General features: G+C 42.0%; 1 protein-coding gene across 2 annotated transcripts in view; it reads left to right on the forward strand.

Annotated features, from left to right (window-relative positions):
• ATXN7 (ataxin 7) overlaps positions 1 to 27,026 on the forward strand; it is a 142,865-nt gene that overhangs the window by 68,453 nt on the left and 47,386 nt on the right. For both annotated transcript variants that reach the window (XM_040246571.1, XM_040246572.1), the window contains one exon: positions 23,024 to 23,128. In XM_040246571.1, the coding sequence (XP_040102505.1) occupies positions 23,024 to 23,128 (105 nt within the window). The remainder of the gene's footprint in view (positions 1 to 23,023; positions 23,129 to 27,026) is intronic.

Here is a 27,026-nt window from a genome sequence, read left to right on the forward strand (position 1 = left end):
ATCTACTACTGTGGGCAAGAATTCCTTTGAAGAACTCAACGAAATAGTCCAAAATGCAGTTCTTGGGTTCAATCTCAAAAATGACAGAATGATCTCTGTTATTTCCAAGGCAAACCATTCAGTATCATAGTAATCCAAATCTATGCCCCAACCAGTAATGCTGAAGAAGCTGAAGTTGAATGGTTCTGTGAAGACCTACAAGATCTTCTAGAACTAACACCCCAAAAAGATGTCCTTTTCATTATAGGGGACTGGCATGCAAAAATAGGAAGTCAAGAGATACCTGGAGTAACAGGCAAATTTGGCCTTGAAGTACAAAACAAATCAGGGCAAAGGCTAACAGAGTTTTGCCGAGAGAATGCACTGGTCATAGCAGATGCCCTCTTCCAACAACATAAGAGAAGACCCTACACACGGACATCACCAGATGGTCAACACTGAAATTAGATTGATTATGTTCTTTGCAGCCAAAGATGGAGAAGCTTTATACAGTCATCAAAAACAAGACTGGGAGCTCTCTGTGGCTCAAATCATGAACTCCTTATTGCCAAATTCAGACTTAAATTGAAGAAAGTATGGAAAACCACTAGACCATCCAGGTGTGACCTAAATCAAATCCCTTATGATTATACACTGGAAGTGACAAATAGATTCAAGGGATTAAATCTAATAGAGTGCCTGAAGAACTATGGTCAGAAGTTTGTGACATTGTACAGGAGGCAGTGATCAAGACCATCCCCAAGGAAAAGAAATCAAAAAGGCAAAATGGTTGTCTGAGGAGGCCTTACAAATAGCTGAGAAAAGAAGACAACCTAAAGGCAAAGGAAAAAAGGAAAGATATACCCATTTGAATGCAGAGTTCCAAAGAACAGCAAGGAGAGATAAGAAAGCCTTCCTCAGTGATCAGTGCAGAGAAATAGAGGAAAACAATAGAATGGTTATGTAAATCCAGCCTTTCCGGATGGACATTTCTCTTGACAATTTTGCTGTCTTTACCAACAGAGCCACATTTGAAGTACTTCTACAGGCTTCTTAGCACTGGTCAAGTTTTTATTTGCTTTTTTTTTTCTTTTAATGAATAGATGAATGGAGAATATGTTTAAGTAGCTACTGCTGAAGTGCCCTCCAAGAAAGCTTTTCAATTGTCAGTCCATGTAGGTGAGAAAAGTATGTTGATGGCTTGGGGGTGCAGTTTCTTCTCTCAAAGTTTGTCTCTCCTTAAGGAACTGGTAGGATCCAGCTGTTTTCCCTGTGTTGCTACTCCCCATGTTTTGGGCTGTTGAATTATTCCATCCTGTAGACATTTAGAGTTCTGTGCTTTGAAAATGCAGTGTGACGTTCAAAGTGTTGTTAAAGGAAGAATCAGCTGTAGGCTTCCAGTTAACAGTAAGGTTAATCATCTGAGATTCACGAAGTACTACCTAAGGTTTTCACTCTTTATTCTACACAAAATCTAGGGTACAGATTTTGCCACATTACTGTTGACTTTCTTCATCTGCTCTGTAAGCCCTGGCCTCTGCAGTCTCAAACAAAGGCAAAAGCTGTTTTCTACCTCCCTTAAGAAAGTCCATGATGAGTGAACATCTCATAACAGGGTTTGGGGTTGAATACAGAACAGAATGTTAAGTGACTGTAGTCTAAACTATTTTTCTTTCACAGAAAAAGAGGAACTATAATTTCCCTGTGATTGATAATCTCCCTTGTTCTCCCTCTTGATAAGGTGATGTTCTTTATTGGGTATTGAAATAAATTTACACAAAGCAGTTGGTTAATGACCTTTCCAGGGAGAGAGTAATGCTTGCTGCTGAGGGGATGATGAAGTCAGTGCCTCACAGGTGCCTAGCGCCTAGCTGACTCCACCCCCCCCCCCGTATTGACATATTACCATCAGTTTTCCTAAAACAATGTTTTAAAAAAGTTTTTCATTAAAAAAAAGTGTTCAGAATTCTTTCATAGATTTAGTGCTTAAAAAGTTACTGATACTCATCCATTTTTTCAGAATCATCAATTGCCCTAACTCCTTTGCAGCCAGTGGTCAACACTAAATTCATATTGAGATGCCAAAAACTCTAGGAGCTGGGAAAGCCTGAAAACCACCTTCTTATATCCTGTCCTTTCATATTGGCCTGCCAGGTGGTGGCTTCCCACCTCCCATAGCCTTTTCATTCCTGCCTACTCAGAGGCTACGATTGAGTCCAGCTTCTTTGGCTCTCGCTCTTTTGGGAAGAATTGCCTGATTCCCTCGGTTCTTGAGACCAGGGAATGTTTTTGTTTATGCTAAAGGGAAGCACACTGAGCAATGGAGAAATGAGAGATCAGACAGTCATCATACTCACACACCTCTGTCTAAAGATCAAGATGAGATAAGGGAGCACTGAATGAGAGACAGCCTGTGTGAGGGGCAGAAAGGGAGTACTTTTGGATGGGAACTGCAGGAAGAGAGGGTGAATGAGTATTATGCCCTGTGACTCAGTGTTTTCAGTACTTCTCTGGGTTTCTGTGATCACATCAAGAATTTTGCAGGGTGCTAATGCTTGTTGCACAGCATCGCATTTCCTGGATTACAGTCCGTGTTCTGTAGCATCTCTGATGACCTTGGGAAAGTTCTGTAACACCTCCTGACTCAGTTGTCTCACAGGTGGGTATGGATCAGAATAGTGTTTCTCCCATAGGGTCATTTTGAAGGTGCAGGGTTTCTCAGCTGACATTTGGGGTCAGGTTGTTCTTTGTTATAAGGGGCTATCCTGTGCCTTATAGGACGTTTAGGAGCGTGTGGCCTCTACCGCTGGATGCCAGTAATACTAACCCCTCCAGTTGTCACAAAGAACGTCTCCAAACTTTGCCAGGGTCCCCAAGGACCATTGCTCTAAAGCCCCTCATTCAGCGCTTGGCATATAAAAATGTTCCTCAGTGTTAATGCATAGGAGGTGTGTGATAAATATGTGAAGTGTGAATGCTTGTTGGTGTTGCTGGTGTTATGGAATTGGAAGAGTGTTAGCTCCTTCTGTAGAAATCACGTGGAGGAGGTTCCTTGGTGATTCTTGTGGCACTAGGGTAGCTGAATTCTTTGGGGCCAGCTACCAAGAGGAGCCCTTGTTCCTCATCCTGAGTTTCACTCGTGTTGCACAGTGGCACCCACGAAGGGCCAGAGTAGCTCTTAATGTATCTCCTTGATTCCAAGATGCCTGTTTTTTTCGTGTTTCATTATTCCTGAAATCAGAATGGATTATGAAGTCATAGGGTACATTGCTTTATTCTTCCCCAAAGGCTGGCATTCACACACAGTTGATGGCAGCTTTGAAATTAAGGAATGGGGTATTTCTGCATGTGTATGGGCTTTGCAACTTCATTGGAACCTCTTTATGGGTAGAGGCTGTCTTACTTGCCATTTCTTCTAGTATGCAGCACGGTGCCTCAAACACAGTCTCCAGCGTTTGAACAGCCCGCACTTTCCACTGTTCTGTGATGATGCTCTTAGACTGCTTTTCATGTGGTTTTGGAACTTTACACCACTCAGGACAAAAACCATTGTAGCCTCGGTACCAACAGTGTTGTTGTTCTTTTCAGTAGCCCCTGTTGTGTCCTTGCAGCAGTCTGAGTGGTTGAGGCTTTACTGTATTTTGCTTACTGTAAGGATGAGTATACAGAATGAACTAATTTTCCAACACTGGTGGTAAGAAACAGATGTCTCAAACTTTTACAGGAGGGTTGCATCATAAGTGCTTTCTAAGTTATGTGAATTCTACTATGTGATGGTACAAAAGAGAATAATGGCGTGGTGAATTTCACTAGTCATTCAGTGCATGTTAACCTGAAATGTGTTTGAAGTAGGAGGTGTGAATCAGCACAGACATAAGTTCCATGAGAACAGGGGTTTGCTCACTGCTGTATCTTCAGCATCCTGAAAGAATGCTTTGAATATAGTAAACACAGAGAATTATGGAATATTGATTGCTTTCCTTTATTTGGTCACAGTTCCTGCAAGCGTCTCACAGTGTAAGCATCTCATTGTCCTGTGATTGTGGTGTTTAATTACTTGGATTTTTCCATGCAAGAAGGTCCCTAAACACTAGCCAACTATTTAATCTGGTAGAAACAGCCATCTGTTCTGACATCAGTGACATAACTAACTGTGTAGAACTTACTGGTCGGGCTCCATGTGGTGTCTGAGAAATTTTCAGGGATGATTTTTAAGTGACTTTAGAGACTAACCAACAGATTCCTCTCTTAAAATGGAACTCTCCACCATCACAGTTGAGACAGATGAAGATCACTAGGCATGCAAAAAGCAACGACCCAGGTGGGCTTAAGCAGATCGAGGACTGTTGTGTTCACCTTAGAAGAGCCAGAACTCTACCCTTGTAGACAGTCTTTCAATGTGATCCCTAATTAGAAATTTTGTGGCTTGTGGTGCTCAGCGGATTCCACTGATCTCCTCTGTTTGACTTTCTCATGTATGGTTTTGGGTGGGAAAGAAGGAGACTGCATGTGGTAAGTTCTAGGTAAATATTTGTTGATATGTCAGATTTCACATTATGTCAGATTTTACATGATTTCACATGATGAAAGAGATGAAGGTCTCTCTGGAATAGAGTGGCTATTTCTTCATTCACAATTCTGCTCAGTCCATACTTTGTGCCTTTGACTGGTGGGTCAGTTTTCTCCTCTGCCCCTTTCATTCCCAATTGATGGTTCATGAAGTAGTAAAGAATGGAAACATCATCATTTTGTAGTGACCTTAATCTGATTTGCACATGTTTTGCAACTCAAACCCATGTAAAGAAAGGCAACAGGCCCTACGATAAGAAATCACAGGAAGAGTGGAAATTTTCCCTCTTTAGCTAGTGTAATTATTTTTGCTGTTCAGTTACACAGGCAGGCTGCCAGAGATAGGGGTACAAATTAATTAACCAACTGTTTGGAGAGATAGGGCCGTGTCATTACTGATAAGCATAGATGTAAGTAAGGCAGTGTGTCGGCTGTTTTTCTAAAATGTGGGAGGACAGAAATATGTTACCTCAAATAAAATAGACCAGATGCTTAGTTGGAGGGGGGAAACTATAGTTTCTGTTAGTTTCCATTTATGAGCACATACATTTCTTTCCCCTTCTTTTCTAAAGTGCTTCCTAATATGCTGAATACAGGGAGAAAGCATGGATTGTCATGTTAGTCTTTTAAAAATACAGTTGAATGCACTTTACCTCAATTGAACATATTTGAATTCCACCCCCAGCCCACTACAATTATTTCCATTATAACTTTTATTCACCATAGTTTAGAGGAATTGGAATTTGTTAAGCCAGTGGTGAATTTTAAGTAGTAGTGTGCATAAAGTATGTATTTGTATGTGAACAACCCAGACAAGTGTCTTAAAGGAAACAGTTCTCATGGTATAAGCAGTTCTGTCAGTTCTGTAAGGACCGATTCTGTTTGTTTCTTATTTAATCTTCCTCAGAGGTGACTTTACTAGGACCCCCAGTTAATACTTGCTGGAACAAGAACTGAAGCTCTGTGACCAGTGACATGTCATTGCCTGCTGGTTAGGGACTGTGCTCTGGAGTCAACTAGATTCAACCTTGAACCCCAGCCCTACCTCCTGCCAGCTGTGTGATCTTGGGCCAGTTACTTAATCCTTCCACACAAATGTTTCCTCATGTGTAAACCTGGGCTAGTAATAGTACCTGTACCACTGGGCTGTTGTGGGGATTATGCAATGTGAAGCATGCAGAGCACTCAGCACACTGTCTGGTCTCGTGAGTCCTCCATAATCGTGTGACAAGATGGCTATTGTTATTATGTTGTATTTTAAACATTTGCCTGACCTTTTACTTTGGAAGCTCTCTAGAAACCAAACACACAAACAACTGGGGAGACATGGGTTTTGAACTCGAGGCATCACTCTGAACTGTGGCTGCGCGCAGGGTGTTATCTGCCAACCACATCTGTTTGCATATGGTTTTGGTAGGTGAGCTTTGAGCTCTTTGTTCAGGTATGTTGACCAGTTTCCTCTGGAAGGACAAGGACTGAAACTATGAAGTCTGAAGAAGCAAAACTGAGATAAGAGAATGCATAAAACTTTCCTGTGAAAGTGTTGCCCATTAGGTCAGAAATGAGCTAACAGTCAAAACAAACTTGAAATACTTTAATGTTTCCCAGTGGGAACAAACTGCACCTCATCTGTTTTAAACAGAACAGACCATTGTAACATTAAGAGATATTAGAAGTAGAAGTAATTAACCTGCAGTCAACCCTTCCCTTTCCTCCCCTAGGGTTCCCTTACACGTCTAACCCTGCCCAATTCTGACCAGAAAAAGCAGCTGTACAAGTGAATTTCACGCATGAAAGAGAGGCCTAACAGAAAGGATTACAGAACAAAAAAACTATGATACTCAGACAAGTTGGTGTTGAGACCAACACCAATTCACACTGCAGGGACCTGGTCTGACCTATTCCCAGCTGTCTCCTAGGTCTGACCAAGTGCTGTCAAATAGGAAGCTGTTGAGTATTTATGGAATGAGCAGAGGCATGAATGAATCTGATTGATTTGTTTTCACAGGCATCAATGAGAACAGTAAAATGATGTGTGCAAGAGGGCAACAGAATCTTTTTAATCACAGGGAAGATTTATCTTTATTTTTAATGTAGCTTCTCTTTAAGTAAAGTTGCCTTTGGGGAAGCTTTAATTTCTTTGCACATAAGCAATGAATAGTTTCAGACATTTGTGCATGGTTCTTACTATTTTTGGAACCGTATTTTTAATTCCTTGGTGATGTTGAATTGGCATTTGGTATACAAGCCTTGCCTTTCCCCCCCCCCCCATATAGAGGAAGTAATGTTTTAGGAGTTGATTTATAAAGCATTTCTCTAAAACTGGGGGAGAGTCTTTAAGATGATGGCTTCCTTGTTATCTTCTTGGAAATCTCAGAGGCACCTGGATTTCAGATGTTGCCAGTGTATGTTCCTCATTCTCAAACCTGGCCTTCTTCCAGTCTCAGAGACTGGTCCCACCCATCCATCCTGTTCTACAAGACAGGAAGCTTGGCATCATTCACTGTACCACCCTTGTATCCAGGTCATTACCAAGTCATGTCAGCAGTTCCTTCTAAATATCTGTGAGTCATTTCTGTGCCATCTTACTGTGATCTCCAGGTCCAAAGTGCCCCAGATCTCTTACCTGTACTATTGCAAACACAAATGACTGGCCCTCTCACTTTTGAAGCTTAACTTCCCTTCTCTGTTCTGCAGGCTTGATTAGGGTTGAAAATAGTAAAAAGTCTGATAGTGTTATCCTCCATTCCAGAGAACATTTCCAGGACTTCCCAAAAACTTTTCTTCTATAAAAATAGTGAGAACACTGGCAAGAATTGACAAAATTAACTTTTTCAGAATTCTAAAAATTAAAGGCTTACAGGATCTATTGAGCATTTATACAAAACAAAGAACTGAATCTCTGTAAATACAGGCAAACTCTGAGGTGTTTTACCTAATTCTGTTTTAATGCTGCCACACTCCATCATGCCGAGCCCCAGAGTAACTTTGAAAACCTGTAAACCTCACAACTGTGAAAACCAGTAGTTTAGAACCTATCATACTGGAAAGAATGGGTTTGAAGCTTCCCTAAAGCTATGTGCCCAGAAAATTGTCACTGTTTGAACTTTCTAGTAAATCCCTAAAAAGCTCCATTCTCACAATTTGTCTGTATCAGAGCTCATTCTGTACCCTATCCCTAGGGTATTTGTTTGTTTGTTTAAAGTAGCAATCATTGTACTTTGCAGTTGTCTAAGGCAGTGATACAAGTTGAGTCTGACCAAAAAACTAAATAGGAAACTCTGAGAAATGAGATGTCAATTGGGGTTTTTGAAGAGCCCCAACATTATCAAGATTCTGGAGAATCTAGAAAACCATGTGCATTAAATCAACTATGCTTCAATTTAAAAAAGAGAAGAAAACAGCATGCATGTATAGGGCTATCCGCATGTCCAGGAATGACCTGAGAAAACCTTAATCTCTCACCTCTGGCTGATTTGAGTTTCTATACAAGCAGGAAATGAAGCCTAAGGTAGAGCTCTACATTATTGCTAGAGCATTGAAGACATCCCAACATATGCCCAGAGCCCCTCGGCAAAGCCTGGGAGACTCATTGGTTCAAAATATTTAAGGAACTCCCTGCCCAATACTTAGCTAACTAAGCTCACACATAACAAAGAATACAGACTTTACACAATTAGACCAGGTAAATCACTAAACAAACCAAAAAGGGAGGTGGATCTTATTTGTGGAATGCCACATTATATTATCTATATTGTCTAGTTTTCAACCAAAAATTACAAGATAGTCTGAGAAATGGCAAAATACTGCTTATATGTTGGGAAGGGTTTTGGGGGAGCACAAAGTGGAGCCCTGTCTAAGCAGAGCATTAATAAAATTCCGTTGAAATTACATTGATTTTATTTAAAGTACATTATCTGAAGTTAAGATGTTAATTGTAATCCCCAGGAGAACTACTAAGAAAATAACTTAGGTAGAAGATAGTAAAAGAGAAGAAAGGGAAGTTAAAAAAAGTATATTCAGTTCAGTCACTCAGTTGTGTCCGACTCTTTGCAACCCCATGAATCACAGCACGCCAGGCCTCCCCGTCCATCACCAACTCCTAGAGTTCCCTCAAACTCACATCCATCGAGTCAGTGATGCCATCCAGCCATCTCATCCTCTGTCGTCCCCTTCTCCTCCTGCCCCCAGCATCAGTTTTTCCAGGGAGTCAATTCTTCGCATGAGGTGGCCAAAAAGTACTGAAGTTTCAGCTGTAGCATCAGTCCTTCCAGAGAACACCCAGGGCTGATTTCCTTTAGAATGGACTGGTTGGATCTCCTTGCAGTCCCAGGGACTCTCAAGAGTCTTCTCCAACACCACAGTTCAAAATCATCAATTCTTCAGTGCTCAGCTTCCTTCACAGTCCAACTCTCACATCCATACATGACCACAGGAAAAACCATAGCCTTGACTAGACGGACCTTAGTCGGCAAAGTAATGTCTCTGCTTTTGAATATGCTATCTAGGTTGCTCATAACTTTTCTTCCAAGGAGTAAGCATCTTTTAATTTCATGGCTGCAGTCACCATCTGCAGTGATTTTGGAGCCCCCCAAAATAAAGTCTGACACTGTTTCCCCATCTATTTTCCATGAATTGCTGGGAACAGATGCTATGATCTTCGTTTTCTGAATGTTGAGCTTTAAGCCAACTTTGTCACTCTCCTCTTTCACTTTCATCAAGAGGCTTTTTAGTTCCTCTTCACTTTCTGCCATAAGGGTGGTGTCATCTGTATATCTGAGGTTATTGATATTTCTCCTGGCAATCTTGATTCCAGCTTGTGCTTCATCCAGCCCAGCATTTATATTAGAATTTATCAATTTAAACAAAAGGATGTAGTGACAAATAGGGGAACAACAACAACAAAAAGACATGTGTATTAAACAAATAGCAAAATCACAGACTTAAATCCTACCTAATCAGTAATTGCGTTAAATGTGAATAGACTGAACACCACTCAGCAGGCAGAAACTGTCAGATGGATTTTAAAAAATCGTGATTTGGTGATACACTATGAACAGGAGACATAATTCAGATTCAAAGTTGGAAATATATTGAAAGTTAGTAGAAAATATACAAACAAATAGTAGTCAAAGAGAGCTAGCCTCGCTGTACAAGTATTAGACAAAATAGATGTTTTTTAATAAAGTTATTAAAACAGGATATCTTATAATCATGAATGAGTCAATTCATCTGGAAGAAATAGCCATTGTAGAGATGCATGTGCCTAGCAGAGCTTTGAAATATATGAAGCAAAAAAACTTACACTGTGAAAGGAAAAAACGGACAATTTAATAGTAATAATTGGAGATTTCAATAACTCACTTTAAAGCCTGGATACAACAACTAGGCAGAAGAGCAGTATGGATGTGAAAAGTTTGAAAAACATAAACCAGTTAGACACAACCAACATTCTTTTGGAAATAGTCCATTTGCATTCTTTTCAAGTGCAAATTGAATATTCTCAGGATCATATGTTAGGCCACAATAGAATAAACCTAAATAATTGTAAAAGAACTGAAATCACACAGCATTCTCTAACCACAATGGAGAAAATTAGAAATTAAAAACCAAAGGAAATTTGGTAAATTCACAAGCATGTGAAAATTAAAACACCACATTCTTACATAAAGTGGGTCAAGGAAGAAGTCACAAGAGAAATTGTACTTTGAGATTAATGAAAATGAGACACAGCATACCAGAACTGACACACTGTGGTTGAAGCATTACTTAAGGGAAAATTTATAGCTGAAAATAGTTATATTAAGAAATAAGAACCTTCCTTCCTAAGAAACTAGAAAAAGAATAAAGCAGAAAGCAAGCAGAGCAAAGAAGACAATGAATTATTAATATGTGAACTAGACAATAGGAAAACAAAGGATAAAAAGCACTGAAACCAAAGGTTAGTATTTTGGCAAGATTAGATTACTTTGATTATGATTAAATTGACAAACTTGTAGGTAGATTTCACCACATTACTCATATTATTAAAATCAGGAATTAAATATGTAATGTCACTACCCACCTGACACAAATAGGGTTATAAAGGAATACTGTGAATGACTCTATGCCAGCACATTGAATTTACTAGATGAAACAGATAAATTCGTAGAAAATACTGTAAAACTATAAAAAATAACTCAAGAAGTATTAGAAAATTTGAATAGACCTAGTACATGAATTTGAATTAGTAAGTGTAAGATTTCCCCACTCCCTACCCACTGGTGAATTTTGATAAAACCATTAGCACTCACCCTACACACATTTTTCTGTAGAAATGTTTGAAAAGAGAACTCTTCTCAATTCATTCTATAAGGCCAGAACCAAAACCAAAGACATCACAGTAACTGAAAACTACAGAGATACACTCAGTATACATTATACTTGGGAAGCCCAAGAATACTGGAGTGGGTAGCCTATCCCTTCTCCAGCGGATCTTCCTAACCCAGGAATTGAACTGGGGTCTCCTGCTTTGCAGGCAGATTCTTTACCAGCTGAGCTACCAGGGAAGCCCATACATTATACAGTGTATATTTAGTATATTCTGTAATGTGCAAATACTAATTATAGTTAAGCAAAAATGTTCAATATGCCTTTAATAGATGGATGAATTGAAAGAATCTGGCTAATATATGAATAATTTCTCCAGTTTGGTGACAGTTTTCAAGTTTCAGTCCAGATTAAATGATGTTTTGTTTTCTACACTTGTCAAACACATATATAAGTCACATGGGAATCTTGATAAAATGCGAATGCTGATTTTCTGGGTCTGGGTTGGGTCCTGAAATTCTCTAATTCTAACCAGGTTCTCAATGATAGAGAAACAGTTGTATTTTAAGTAGTGAGGTTTTATATTGAGGAATATAGAGTTGAGTGTACCTTTCTTTTCATTGTGACCATCAGTATGGAAGATCTGAGGAGCGTCTTCCCTCTGACTTGAAGAATCTGAAACAAACTCAAGACAGTTATTAACGTTTTAGCTTTCTATTCTGCATAGAGTTCTACATCTTCTGAGGCATGCTTTTTGAATCAAATCTTCTGAGGCATGCTTTTGGTAAGATATTTAGAGACTTTACAAATATGAGATAATTATAATATCCCTTTTAAGGAAGTTATGAAAGATATAGATTTCATCATAGCCACATGGCTGTTGGATAACACTCAGCTATGCCATAAAGCAAATAACTTGCTTAGCATGCCAGCTGAAGGCTAGCCATTTGATTTTGGTTTTCATGTGTTCACTGCAAATATATAGAAATAAAGTTGTTTTTTTATGTTGATCTTGTGCACAAATTGAATGTCTGAGTCCCCTTCCCCCTTCCGCCCTGCCTCCACACACAAAATTCTTGTGTTGAAATTCTAACCCCCAGCATGATGGTTTTGGAGGAATGAGGCCTTTGGGGAAGTAGTCAGGTCATGAGGGTAGAGCTCTCATGAATGATATTAGTGCCCTTTAAAGGAGGCTACAGAGAGCTCCATCGCCTCTTCCTCTGTGTGGAGGACACAGTGAATAGAGGACTCAGAACCAGAAAGCAGGGTTTCACCAGACACTCAATGCACTGGAGCCTTACTCTTGGATTTCCCAGCTCCCAGGACTGTTGAGAAATAAATGTTTGTTGTTTGTAAGCCACCCAGACTATGTTATTTTATTAAAGCAGCCTAGATAGACTAAGAAATTTTGTGTCCTGTGATGCTGATAAACTGGTAAATTCTGGGAGGTTTTTTGGTAGATTTTTTCTGTGTGTGTGGTTTTCTGCATAAGACCATCAAGTCATCTGCATATGTAGAAAGTTATAGTTTTCCCTTTTGAATCTGGATGACTTGTTTCCTTTTCTTGCCTGATTCCTCTGGCAAAAACTTCAGTGCTTTGTTGAGAGAGAGGGTATCCTTGCCTCGTTTCTGACCTTAGGTGGAAAGCACGCAGCCTTTCTCCTTTAAGTGTGATGTCAGTTGTAGGGGTTTTTGTAAATGTTCATTATCAAGTTTATTTCTGTTTGTATATTTTCTAATATCTTTCTGTTCCTGGCTTCTAAGTTGATTCCATGTGGTCAGAAAACATACTTTGTATGATTTCAGTTTCTTTTAAATTTGTTGAGGTTGGTTTTCAGGGTTAGGCTATGGTCTATATTAGGCTAACCACTTGAAAACAGACAGCTAAGTCAGTAGGTAATAGCATTCCATAGTTAATGCTGTTTTTAGTTATGTGAAGAGTTGTGGGTTTGGGTTTTCTGCATAGAAGATATTTGGCAGATGTTGTGTTGCTGTATTGACTGCCTTTTGAAGAAAAGAATTGTATTCTTAATTATTAGTTTATAACCATAACCTTAACAGTGATAATGATGATATTAACACTACTCTTTATTAAGTCTTTAGACACACTCTGCTTACTGTGTTGAGACAGATTTAGAACTAAGCATTATACATGGGTTATCTCATTCAATCCAAAAATCTCCTAACATAGATATCATTGTTTTCACTGATTTTCAAATGCAGGAAGTGCATTCTAGAGGTAAGTTCCTCTCTTGAGGTTATAATACCAACTAAGTGGTAAACTCTCTGACAGCCCATATTTTATTATAGTCTACAAGCTTAGCTGAAGGATAGTCATGCAGTAAAGATTCCCTAAGGGTTTTGGAAGGTGCTTGTAGATTTAGGACACATTTCAGGTTTGGTTTCTGATTGAAAAGTTAGAATTTATTTGCAACATTTTGAGTAGCTACAGGTACTCATGAGGTAACCTGTCATGTATGTCGCCTCTATGCCTGCCTGGCCTTCCCTAACCCAGATCCCCTAGGATTTTGATATTTGCTTCCTCTCTTCTTTGCCGGGTACTGTATCTCATTTGCAGTACAAGTAGTGAAAAAAGTAGTACTTACAACTTACCTATGGAAGGTCACTATAAGCTTGGCCACTTTTAGCCAGGGATTAATAACTATTAGAGGGAACAGTTTTCTTCTAACTTTTTGGTCTTCTGATCTTTGGTTGGTTGCTTTACATTTTGGCAGGTTGTCAATTGACCTTTTTGTGTGTGTGTGTCTGATTGGTTCTATCATTTAATGTCTCATGGTCAAAGGAAGGTCCAGATCTCCTCTCAGAAGAGAGAATATGAATTTGGGAAAAGTTTGTGTAGAAGGCAGAAATAAAATTCTGTTTTATTTTTGTGCAGTTAAGATGTAACAGCAATTAAGAACTTTTTTATTATATCACTGACATTCCTTTTGATGATCCAGAATTGATAGTTACCATTTGAAATTGAACATAATAAAAGCTCAATTATGTGGAGACCAGCCTTCCAAGTCAATCCATCAGGTTACTTAGAAGTGTTTCGGACTCTAATGGGGCTGAGAATCCTAGTATCTAAGGAAACCCTTGCGTAGCAGAGAATCAGACAGTTTAGAGATAACATGAGAAGTCTGATGTGCAATAGGATGTCTTGTTGACTCTGACTGGACAAGGCAGGAGAGGCAGGGATGGCCCCTGGGCAGTGCTGAGGATCTCGTGAGGTGGTGGAGAGCAGGTCCTTGAGAGAAGCCTACCTTCAGCTCTCAGCTTCTCCATGTGCTGGCTCTGTGACTTAAGGCAGATAATCTTGCTCCTCACTTGCTTCATCCGTAAAGTGCAGATAGTGACCCTGTAAGGTGGGTGGTATCATGAAGAGGAAGTGAGCTAATAATACTCAGCAGTGTATCTAGAACATAGGAAGTGCTTGGTAATTAGACTCTTGTTATTTTTGTTGTATGTACTGCTTCTCAGGTGTTGTTGCTGTTGTGATTTTTTGTTCACTGATGTGTACCCAGAACCTTGAATCACGTCTAAGCATAGTAGACATTCAATACATGAATGAATGATGTATGTAGAGTATTTGCCATGATACCTAACATCCAGTGAGTACTTAATACATTGAGTGTACAAAAGATGGTAGCCATAGACCCGCAAAGTTTAGAAACTGGCCAATGTAACCCACTGACAGTAAAAATGGAAATATTCATAATCATAATAGGTAAGATGGTAAAGAATCCACCTGCAGTGCAGGAGACCCCAGTTTGATTCCTGGGTCAGGAAGATTCCCTGGAGAAGGGATAGGCTACCCATGCCAATATTCTTGCTTGGAGAATCCCCATGGACAGAGGAGCCTGGCAGGCTACAGATCATAGGGTCGCAAAGAGTCAGACACGACTGAGCACCTAGGTACACAGCACAGCACATGCTCTGTGCCAGACATGGTTGTAAGAACCTTGTATATACCAACTCATTTCATCCTCGCAACTACCCATTAAGGTATAGCTTGACTACTATCACCCCCATTTTACAAACGAGGGTCCTGAAGCTGAGGACTTGCCCAAGTTCATACTTCCAGTGAGTAATAGCTTGGGAATTTGAACTCAGGAAGTTCGATCCAAAGGCTTTTCTGAATTCTTTTGTTGAGAATCTAGTGTGTGCCAGGCATTGTGCCATGCGGACCTGGCCAGTGCCTCTGGGGGTTTATATCTTAGGGTTATAGTCAAAATACAAATTATAAATCACTAATGAGTGAAGAGAGAGAAATGTCTGAAGAAATAGGGTCCTGATTTAAATTGAGTGGTCAGGGAATGTCTCTTAATGGAATGTAAGCCGTGATCTGAAGCCAGCCAGGCAAAGCATTCTGTACAGAGGGAACAGAATTAGCCAAGGCCGGGAGGTGGGAAAGTGCTTGGCCTTTGGGTATAACTGTTGAGGAGATAGAATTCTGGTGTGGATGAGGAGTGAACTGTGTCTTGTGGTTGCAGAGATCAGGCTGGGCCTTCTACATATTGATTTTCCTTCTGACTACATTGGAGTGGTTTACACAGTAAACTATTAAAGGGTTTAGTCTGAGTAGGTGATATTTGTGGTTTAGAAGCATCACTGCTTACTGTATGTGTATGGGTGGGGAGTTGGAATAGGCAGAGGGGAGAACAGCTACTATTTAGATCAAAGACCAGAAGACAGTTATTGGAAGATGATAAAAAAATGGCTCATGTTTACAAAGTACTTTGCATTGTTCCAAGCATCTTACATCTGTTCATTAGTTCTTCGTACAACCTGTGAGATAGGTGCTCTTTCTTTTCCCATTTATAGATGAGGAAATGGAGGTAAAGGCTACCATGTGACAAGGCTGGAATTTGAATGCAGTCAGTGTGGTTCTAACAGCTGTGCCTTTAACTGCCAGGCTCTGTTCCCTTAGCAGGCTGAGTTCTCCCATCTGTGTCTCCCACCATCCGTGCAACCACATTAGCTACAGTGAGCAGGGAACAGACTGCAGCCCTGCGTTGATTTCTTCCACTCTGCCTGACCCCTTGGATGGCCTGGTCTCCCTCCCTGGTTCTTCATAGAGTTCTCCAGAGCATGTCTTCAGTCTCCTCTCTCACATCTTCATCACTACTTCCTGTCTTGCTCTGATTTTTACATCAGCCCTTGGCGATTGCCCTCTTACACGCTTACCTCGGTAGATCCACACTCATGCCAGAGTGACCTTTTGTATCATGTGGCTTTCCTCCTTAAAACTGTGGCTTCTTCCATGCTTGCAGGGTAGAGCTTAAGCGCCAAGACCTGGACTTGGATCTTCTTCATGGGATGCACCCACAAGTCTCCTCCACCTCTCCCGTGCCTCTCATTGCTTACAGGGTGGAGCAGCAGGGGCTGAGACCCCTGGAGAGTTAAGCTCACATTGTAAAATAGTTGCCGTTTGGTGTGTATATCAGTCTCCTTAGAGTTTCATCAGTGAGCACTGGGGCTCTTGCAGCACAACATGTTTAGAGTGTGTGATGTTGTGTGTTTTTATTTTGCTGAGTGTTCACTATGTTTTCAGCATGGAATGCTCTCCACGGATTAGTTCATTTCATCCTCACCATAACACTGTGAAATGTAGGTCCTGTTAACTCTGTTTTACTGATGAGGAAACTGAAGTTCAGAGAGGTTAATAATTTAATGGTGTTCACATAGCTAATAAGAGAAAGAAAAGGGGTTTGATCTCAGTTATCTGATTCCAGAAGCGCTGCACACGCTAGCGAAAGAGAATTTGCCAGCGTCCATATTTGAGAATCAGACCCTGAAACACAAAATTCTACCAGAAAGTACCCCTAGAAATAGGATCATGTGTTCACGGGAAGCTTTCTCACCCTTGAACTTTTGTCTTACTGAGTGGACACTCCGTTCTAGTGGGTGACTGTGTGACGACATGTGCCATAAAGGCACAATTATATCCTGGACTTTGGTGGCACCACAGAGACTTCATCTAATATTCAGTTACTGTCCACCCAGTAATGTTACCGCATGCATTAGTTGTTTGGAATTCATGGCTCAGATGTTAAAGAATCTGCCTGCAATGTAGGAGACCCGGGTTTAGTCCCTGGGTTGGGAAGATCCCCCGGAGAAGGGAATGGCTACCCACTCCAGTATTCTTGCCTAGAAAATTCCACGGACAGAGGAGCCTGATTGGCTGCAGTCCATGGGGTTGCAAAGAGCTGGACACAGAGTGACTAACACCCTCACCCCCCATCCTTCAGGTTAGGTGTTGTTAAGCACTGTCACTGGAGCAGGAAACAAGACAAATGTGGAAGTTAGTCCAGTGGGAGGAGATTAAGGCTCTCACAGTTAGATGAATAGTTACAAACAGGGCACGGTGCTGGTGGCAAAGCAGAGGCAGGGCTGTGAGAGCAGACAGAGGGGCCTGACCAGCCAAGGCTCCACGGATGTGACATTGAGGCTGAGACCAAATGAAGGGAAACAACCAGCCAGGTGAAGATCTGGAGGAAGGGCGTCCAAGCAGAGGGAACAGCAGGCAGAGGGAACAGCAGGCACCGTGCTGCTGTGACGGGGGACAGCGTGGCGTGCTCAGGGACAGAACAGAGGCCGTGTGCAGGGTGCCAGCCTTGCCAGGGACCTTAGCTTTTATCCGAAGAACAACTGGAAGCTATGGGAAATTTCCAGATGCCAGACATTGCTTCACCATCACACAGCGAGAGTGCACTTCTCGGAATCTGCTAGGCAAGGCAAGGGGTCTGCTGTCACACAGAGCTACACAGTCATCCACGTACACGTTATCTTCAAAGTCCTCCATCAGTGAGTGACAGACTGTGAAGGGGGTGTGAGTGTGAGCGTAGTTCTTGTTGAATAGTGGGGATTCCAGAAAGAGAGGAAAGCTTTCTTTGCTGCAGGCACAGTTGTGTCCACATAGGAGGACTGCAGAGAACAAGAAGGTTCTGAGAAGACCCGCACAGCCTTGAGTCTAGAGCAGATTGACTCCGCCTGGAGAGATGTGAGGACTCAGGGTGCGAGGGCCGTGCTTATAGAGAAGTAGGTCAGGGGTCCAATCTCACTTGGCCACTTGGGAGGCAGCAGAGGTGCTCAAGGAGAGGAGTAACTTGATTACTCTGTAGGTCGGTGACTTTAGTGGCAGAGTGGAGGAGGCTGAAGAGGGTAGAAACTCAGGAACTCCATCAGGAGCTCTGTACTGGTGTGCAGAGGCTGCAGGGCTCTGGCCTTGGGCACCGACAGTGGGCACACATGGAGGAGGCAGCTTCTGGCTGTTTCTGGGAGAACACTGGGAAATGTCTGGGCTTTGGGGCCCAGCAGAGCTGGGTTCAGATCCTGACTCTGCCACTGACTGGCTTGTGAAATCTCAGTGGCTGAGTGCCTTAGTTGGCTGAGCAGTATGGTGAGGATGCATGACTCCTACCTCCCAGGCTGTTGGGGGACATGAGGGAGCATTTCCTGGGGTCGTCTAAGGCCTTTCTACCCTGGGAGGCCCCTGGTGCGATCGGTAATGTGGTCATCACCGTTTGACATACGAAGAGACTGAAGTTCAGAGAGGTTAGGGAACTTGCCCAAGATCACATTGGATTCAGAGTGCTGGGGAGTGGCCCACACTGTTAGCCACTCTGCTTACAAGGCCTGTGACTGAGAGTGCTTGGGGAGGGGCTGGAGATAGCCCTGTAAAGAGATGCCAGCTGAGCTGAGCCCTGATGTGTGAGAATGCGCCAGGCATCTTGTGAAGAGCAAGGGCAGCGCCTGGCAGAGAAAAAGGTTTCGAAGGAGAGAATGGAGGTCAGTGTGCCCGGAGCAGAGAGGGCCAGGGGCTGAGGGGACAGAGAGTGCAGAGCAGGGAAGATAAACCTCTGGCCATGCCTTGAGGGTTATGGTAAAGGCTGGGATTTTATTCCATAGGAGTGGGAAGTTTCTTGGGAAATGTTAACAGTAGTCACATGATCTGTTGGAGCGTTTCAGACTCACTCAGGCACCCATGTGGAAGGGATTGTCAACAATGTGGGGGATGTCTTCCCCGGTGCACAGGAAAGGTGCTGGGGACAGGCTTTACAGTGGGGCCTAAACAAGGGGAGAAGTGGCCAGAGGCAGTAGAGTGACCGGACCTGCTGGTGGTCTGAGTGCGATGAGGGAAAGAGGAGTCAGGGGCAGTGTTTGGGCTGTAGCTTCCGAAGATGAGTAGGGTCACTGACACAGAGGGGGATGATCTGGGGGTGGGGGGTGGGAGACAGGCAGGATGGGAAGCACTGCTGTCTTGGACGTGCTCGTTTGATCTGCGATGTAGGAAAGGCATCCAGATGGTGGTGTCTGGGAGGCAGTTGGATATGTGAGTCTAGACAGAGCTCAGGAGCCGTCTGGGCTAGAGACAGAAATGTGGGAGTTGTTGGCATGTAGAAGTTTGGGTGCGTGGGAGAGGGGAGACGCATAGGGGACTGCAAAGGTGAGATGTTTGGCTGTAGCGTCCATTTGGTCGTTGAGCGCAGTCCTCCAGTGACGGTGGCAGCACCGAAGTAGCTGGTCAGGACTGGCTTTGGTTGGAGGGCCTTCATTCTGCACAGGACTGGGAGGCTCTGCTCACGTGCCCGTGGGACTGGACCCAGTCCTTCCTGCTTTGCTGGCCTGGGGTCTCCAAGGCTTGATACGTGATGGCCTAGATGTGGGTGCCGGGCCACTCACTAATTGGAAGGTTGGGATAACCTGAATCCTGAGAAAAATTTCGGACCTACACACAATAAAATCCATTCTTTCAAATTAGGTCAGAGTCCATGAGATCAAGTACAGTTTTAAAACTTTTCATTATATTTCATATAATGATTTAACTGATATATTTAAAGACTTTTGTAAACCTTTTTTTTTTTTTTTTTAACTCAATAGGAACCCATTTTAACTTGATGGGAACTCTTTCTTTTCTGTCATAAATGAAGCTTTTTTTTTTTTTTCCTTTTTGCATTTGGGCAAGTTCCATATATTAACTTATAGATGGCTGGTTGTGAACTTATACTTTAAAAGTATTCGGAAACTGTCTCTCACAAAAATTATTTCATTTTCTCTGTTACCACAACATTCCACACGCTGTTCTGTTGCTAAGGCCTCTGGAATGTCTCAGTGCAGAGAAAGGATATAGACCTCCTTTTTTTCCCCCTGAAGAAGACATTTAAATTATTTTGTATCCCCTAGTTTACGTCTAAATATGGATATCTGGAAGAATTTAGAAAGCTAAAATTCAGGTTGTTTTAGATTCAAAATTCAAGTTGCTTTGGGTTCTTCTCACAGCAACTTGGTTTCATAGAGTAGTGTGAAGTGTACTTCAGTGTACCATCATTCTTTCCACCGGGATTGTGTGAGTGCACATGCGTACACATGCTGGCTGTTTAGGGATATGTGACGTGCTACTAAGAGATTAAGAATTGAGTTCAGAGATGGTTGCAAACCTAAGTTTGAGTCCTGGTTGTACTTTCTTGCTGGGTGACACTAGATGAGTTCTTGTCTCCATCAGTAAAATTAGGCTCCTATTGTAGGATACACCTTATAAAACGTGCTTAGTTCAGAACTTGGCACATAGTAGTCTCTCAGTAAATGCCGTATGATTATCATCGTTATTGTCATCATAGTTGCAACTAATTGTAAGTTATTGAAGAAATTGAACTTTTTACAGAAGTATAGATTCCTGGTGCTCACAGAGTGACCCCTTACTCACTTAGTTTTATTAGTGTTTCCGAGTCTCACAAAAGGATGAAAGGAATCAGAACAGAAAAAGAACAGTTTTCTACATAAGCCTCACTGTGGCCAGTCACATTCTTATTATTTGAAAGGATTGATACAGTTTTTTTTTTGTTTGTTACAATTGCCTTATTTATAAAGGGGTCGGGGCTAATTCCCAGCAGTGTCTGCTTCTCTGGCAAAGTGACATTATCGTATACACATAGCTTGACATAGAGTGCTGTGAGGCACCGCACAAACCAGGCGCATCACAGAGGCCCAAGTCTAAACTGAATTCAGCCTCAACTGAAATCACTCACTTTAGTTTTTTAATTGGAGGATAATTGCTTTACATTGCTGTGTTGGTTTCTGCCATGCAACGGTGCAAATCAGCCATAATTATATATATATATATATATATCCCATCCCTTTTGAGCCTCTCTTCCACCCCCCACCCCCACCCCACCATCTCATCCCTCTAGGTCATCACAGAGCGCCAGGGTGGGTGAGATCACTTAATGCTTTAGCTACTGTTTAATTAATAAAACTAATTAAGTTGATTTCATTAATGAAACTATTGATTTTATATTTATAGACATTTCATATTTTTCAGCTGTAAGTTATGAATGTTATGCCATTTCTGTAATTCAGCTTTTCCATCTTAATTGTCCTGTATCAGAGTCATTTAACCTAGGGATATATGGAACCTAAGGTAAACTATTAATCTAATTTTTTTTTTTTAAATGAAATGTCATGTCAAATGGAGCCATGGAAAGTAGCTTATTTCATGTGGATCACTGCATGGATTTAACCTTTCCCCTCTCCCACGTGTACTATTTTTAACTCAATGTGGGCTTGCTTTCAAGGAAAGTAGCACCTTGTTTGGGTCTTACTTGTCGTGAAACTGTTAAGCTTAGTCACAGAAGTCAGCAATCTGTTAGAACCTTCCTATGTTCTTTTATCAGTTTATGTGGTCAAAGGTGTTCAGCTCTGACAGTCAACTTATTGGAGTTGGCGTCTGGAAAGAATTTCTAGAAATCGTATTCCTCTGATCTTGAAGGGACCAAATTCAAGCCACTGTTATGAGTCAGAATGAAATCTCAGGTATTGACTTAGACAAAGTAGTTCACCTTTCTATGAATCAGTTTCCTCCTCTCCACAGCAGGGTTATAATGGTATCTGCCTTAGTAATTGCAAAGGTAAAATGAGATCATAGCATGTAGAACGAGTTTGGTGCCACTCCTGCATCCCAGAATCGTGTTGCTCCCTGGTATGTTTCAGATTCAAAGAAAATCTGAGCTATTGCCAGGTGAAGATATTAGATCAGGAATTTGATATTTTAGAGATTGTCATCACTTTACATCACCTCAGGGCATTTTCTGTTTCCTTTAAAACCACCCAGTTTAGCCAGGGTGGAAAAGGGTGAAATTAGATCTTACAGGAAAGAAAGCAGATGCTAATCAGCTTTTTATATCTTTTTCCTCCCTTTAAACTTGGTATTTGGTCTACTAAAATATTTGCCCAGTTGAAATGTGCTAATTATCCATTCATTGCAGAGATTCTAAGCAGTGCATCTAGTGTAAAATACCGATTTTGAAATATTTAAAAGTTAAGATTCTGAATTTGAAATGTTTACTCTGTTCCGTTGGTTGTTGCAATTTTTATTAATTGTCCACAGTTAGGATTTTTTGGTTAACCATGTGTTATCAGGTATCAAGTTACTGTACTTTGAATTTACATATATATGCAGGTAGACTAGTTGTATGTTTAAGTTCTCACTATGAAACAATCCAACTTGTATTTTGCCCTGTTCCAGTAATTGAACTGAGATTAATGTATGCAGTGTTATGCTTGTACTGAAGTTCTTTCTCTCCAGTGGCATCAGTATGTAAACAAAAGGACTGGAGGTTAGTTGTGATCTGAAAAAAAAGTAAGAAAATAGTTTTCTTTGTATTACATATTGCCAAAACCAGCAATTTTCCTCTAAGGGAAACCTCTGCTTCCTTTCTTAACTCTTCCATAGAACTCAGAGACTTGATGGCTGGAATAGAATGCATAGTTAAATAAAACCATTAGATGGTACTGCTTTGTGACTTCCTAGACATTTTCTGTGGTTACAGATTCTTCCTCATAACCCTTATTAGACTTCTCTTGAAGTTGCTTTATTGTGTGAGGGGATTCATGGATTGTATTTTAATACATTGGTCTGTTTGACCTCATACTAATGATTTCTCATGCATTTTATTTTAACCCTTTATAATGGTGTTTCTGTAAGCCTGATTTGATTTCTCTCTTCATAGTCATGGTGCATCACATCAGTTACTTTTAAACTGGAATAACTTTTATCCTGTGCACTTTATCATAAGGCAGCTTTTTTAGGAAATATCACCACCCCAGATGGTTTCCTATTAATGAGAACCACGTGAGTGAGTGATGCTCTCTGTCTTTATTGCAGACATGCCAATATTTGGTCTCTGTCCAGCCCACGATGATTTCTACTTGGTGGTGTGTAACGACTGTAATCAGGTTGTCAAACCACAGGCATTTCAATCACATTATGGTAAGTGCTTAACCATTTAAAAATCATTATTAGAGGGTAAAAAGGTAGAGCAGGATTAAGCTGTGACAGCATGGGTGGGGTATACTAGTCCTCCCCTCTGTCAGGAAGTAGGTTTTCTAATTCATTGAATGGGTTAATGCCTATCAGATGTTAGGTGTTTTCTGAATTTTCTTGAAAGGAATGTGCATTTTTCTGATTTTCATTAAAATTAGACAGGGGAAAAATGTATTTCATAAAATCTTTATTGAAATACTGCATCAGTGGAGTAAAATATTTGTTTTCTTCTAGGTCCCATGGTTGTGAATTTAGTGGGTGGTAAAATTATATATAGATACAGAGTATAGAGACATGGCTCTTTTTTAAAGAAATGTGATTTTGAAATGTCCAAGTTCAGTAGTTCTGAATCTGTCTGATGTTCTAATTTGTGAATATGGTGGAACTATGCTATCTTCCCTCATCAAAATGTGCATGTACTTAAAATGAGGTATTGTGTCTTCAGGGGTTTCATGAACCTCTGAGCCTTCCCTGGGCTGTGAGACTCCAGGCCTGTTGTTAACTGGGTGTCAATCATGGGAGACTCCAAATAAGGCTGTTTTGCATTGTCATAGTGGTAAAAAAAAAAAAAAAAAGTTCTGATCATAAAGTTTAATTTTATACTCGGTTAGAGTCAGTAGCAACTCAGAAGTATTTGAGTGCTCACTTTGTTTCAGGCATGGGGATGTGGTTATCATTTCTACCTCCATGGGGTTCAAAATCTCGCTGGAGAGAAAGGCAAAACTGGATGTATTTTTTTTTTAATAACTGCAGGTGGTTTCATTGTTGTCCTCACGACTACAAACACAGACTTGAGACAGAGAATAGCAACGGGGTCTTTCTGTAATAGAGCATTCAAGCAAGGCCTCTAAGGCGATGACCCTGGTGACCCGAGCCCTAAGTGATGAGAGGGGGTCACCCATGCAGGGATCTGGAATAAAAGTGTGCGACAGAGGGGAGCGCCAGTGCGCAGACCTGCAGGAGGCTCGTAAAGTTAGTGAGGGAGGTAGAGACATGGGAGTCAGCCTTCTGGGTGGGGCCCTTGTTCATGTACAGGCTTGTAGGAGGAAGCTGCCTGGGGGCACTGGAAGGCTTCTGTAACGGAGGAACCCAGGACCATCTCTCTCACTAGGGCAGACTGTGGGAGGAGAGTGGAACCAGGAGAGCAGTTCAGAGGTGAAGATGACCCCAGAGGAAGGCTACGGGAGCAGCAGGGCCAGAGGCACAGTCCAGCTTGGAACCTGCAGGGCTTTCTGTCAGGCAGGGCTGGCTGTTGTTCGAAGTCACACCTTCACGATCACAAATCCCACCATTTTTCCCCAAGGAGTCTTTTCCGTAATCATAAAAAGGTCCTTTGAGTTTCTCTTCTGGATGAGGCCCCAGAGTAGGCACCAGAGTGAGCACCAAACTGGGCTTCCCTGGTGGCTCAGAGGTTAAAGCATCTGCCTGGAATGCTGGAGACCTGGGTTCGATCCCTGGGTCGGGAAGATCCCCTGGAGAAGGAAATGGCAACCCACTCCAGTACTCTTGCCTGGAGAATCCCTTGGAGGGAGGAGCCTGGTGGGCTACAGTCCATGGGGTCGCAAAGAGTCGGACACGACTGAGCGACTTCACACACTCCCTGCTTAAGCCTCCAAGACAGTTAGCCAGTTGCCGAGTGCTTTGGAGTTACGGGTTTTGAAGCCAGACCAGACTAGATTTACATCTAAACTTGAAAGAACCATAGGTGAGTTGTTCACCTTGAGCAAGTTTTTCAACCTCAGCTTCTTTCTTATAATGTGGGGACAGTGATAGCAACCTCACTGGTTCCCAGGGAGGATGAAGTGCAGCAGTATGGTGTAGCCCCTTGTGCATACCTGACACTTGACAGGTCTGTGAGAGAGAAGAGGTGCCGCTGTGGGAACAGAAAAATGCGTGTCGAAACTCACTCAGCAGTCCAAAACCTTAAGAATAAGGAGGAGCGCAGATTGCTTCTTGCACTGTAACTTGGGGTAGGCTTCTTAAAGGAAATAGCTTTCTTCACATCAGGCTATTCCGAAGAGTAGGATGGATTGTTTTTCCCACGTGCAACTTGTCCCCGTCCGTTTTTAGGTGTGGAATACATGTCCATTGTGGAAGATGCAGGAAATATTTTTTTTAAAATCACCTACGATCCTCTGACATGGGGTGTGCTTTGATGGGGTGGACAGGGCCGTCACAGGAGCACAGTTTGCGCACTGCACAGCCGTATTTGGTGGCGCCAGGTTGGCCACAGGGCTGATGGGAGCAAACGCGGAGGCAGGAAATTCCAGGCTGTCTGGAATGTACTCCACAGAGTCTCCATTGGCTGGAGCTGATGTACCCCGTGGGGAAGAGCTGTGCGCCAGGGCAAGGCTGGGGCTGTTCAGAGAGATTCAGTGCCATTAGACACCCCAGGCTTGATACGTCAGTGGGAACCTGTTGCAGGGTTTTTAACACCTGAGTGATTTGGCTTAGTGATGCAGTGTGAAAACAGCTACTGTTTGCATCAAGCTACTTAAAGGTGTTCCTTCTTCCAGGCCTTCCCTAGTCAGGAGGCGGCCCTCTTGGTCCCCTCTTCCAAAAGCACGTCACTCAGTTACAGCACGTTTCTTGGAGATGATTTTATCTTCCTCTGTCTCTCATAGAATGAATGTCTGTATATTGAGGGGTGAGGTAGGGGAGGGGAGTGTGTCTTGAAATCATATTTCTTCTCTTTTTCTCTATCAGTCTGTAACATACATAGCGTCTTCTAATAAGATACGTGTTCAGTGACAAAGGAATTGTGCTGATTTCCAAAGCAGAAGAAGGGGTGGTGAGAATGCAAGACTCAGTACATATTCCAGTGCCTTCTGAAGGCAGGCAGGAAGTGCAGCTGACACATGCCACGGGGTGGGGTCTTTGGTCCCTCTAGTGGCAAGGGGGTCTCTGGTGGAAAGAAGAGGGCCAGGTCTCTAGTGGCAAGAGGGTCTCTGGTGGAAAGAAGAGGGCCAGGTGCTGACAGAGGGATTCAGTTGGGAAATGTAGAAGGAGGTTCCTCTTTGGGGGCAGCAGCCAAGGGAAGGCTGATGGAATAAACAGGAGGTTTGGAGATGGCTAGGTGTATGGGCTTGGGGGCAACTTCACCAAGTGGAGGAAGGCTCCATGTGATGTCCCTGGCCTAGTTCGGGAGTGATAGCTCACTAATCTGGAAAAAGAGAGATGGTCAGGGGGCCAGGACCAAGAACCATTCCCAATGTTGCCAGTGTGTCTTCTCTCTTTGCGGTGAGGGGTTTTAGCAGGAAGAAGTATTTGCAACCCATCCTCCTTTGTTGTAATTCCAGAAGGCCTATTGCTACATGTTTATTTTCCAGAGTTAAAAGCAAAACCTGCTTTTGAAATTCAAGAAATTTCTAAGTAGCCATTGCAAGCTGTTTATTACTGTATTGGGGAGAATTTGCACCTGCCAAAAGAGAGATTCTACAGTCTTATCTTCTGATGAACTAGGTGAAGATGTGTGGGCAGTCTTCTGTGAATTCATGTCTTATTGATACTCATCTCTGACTTTTATGAACAAATGAGCAGTTGCTATAAAATTTAGCAGACAGTTCCTTTAAAACCACTGCTGCCTGGCAGTGACGGGGAGGAAGCTACAGTAGCAGCAAGGCTTATCACTCAGTTCATGTTGATAATGTTATTCTGAATTTGTGAGCAGGTTTTTACCCAAAATAGTGAGAGACCTTCAGACATACCTCACTTCTTGCATTTTGATTTATTGTTCTTCACAGAGAGTGTCTTTTACAGACTAAAAGTTGGGGGCAACTCTGTTTCAAGCAAACTCCTTGACTCCATTTTTCCAACAGCATCTACTGGCTTCATGTCTCTGTCA

This window comes from Oryx dammah, unplaced genomic scaffold, assembly GCF_014754425.2.
Source record: "Oryx dammah isolate SB20612 unplaced genomic scaffold, SCBI_Odam_1.1 HiC_scaffold_9, whole genome shotgun sequence".
NCBI classification, from domain to species: Eukaryota; Metazoa; Chordata; class Mammalia; order Artiodactyla; family Bovidae; genus Oryx; species Oryx dammah.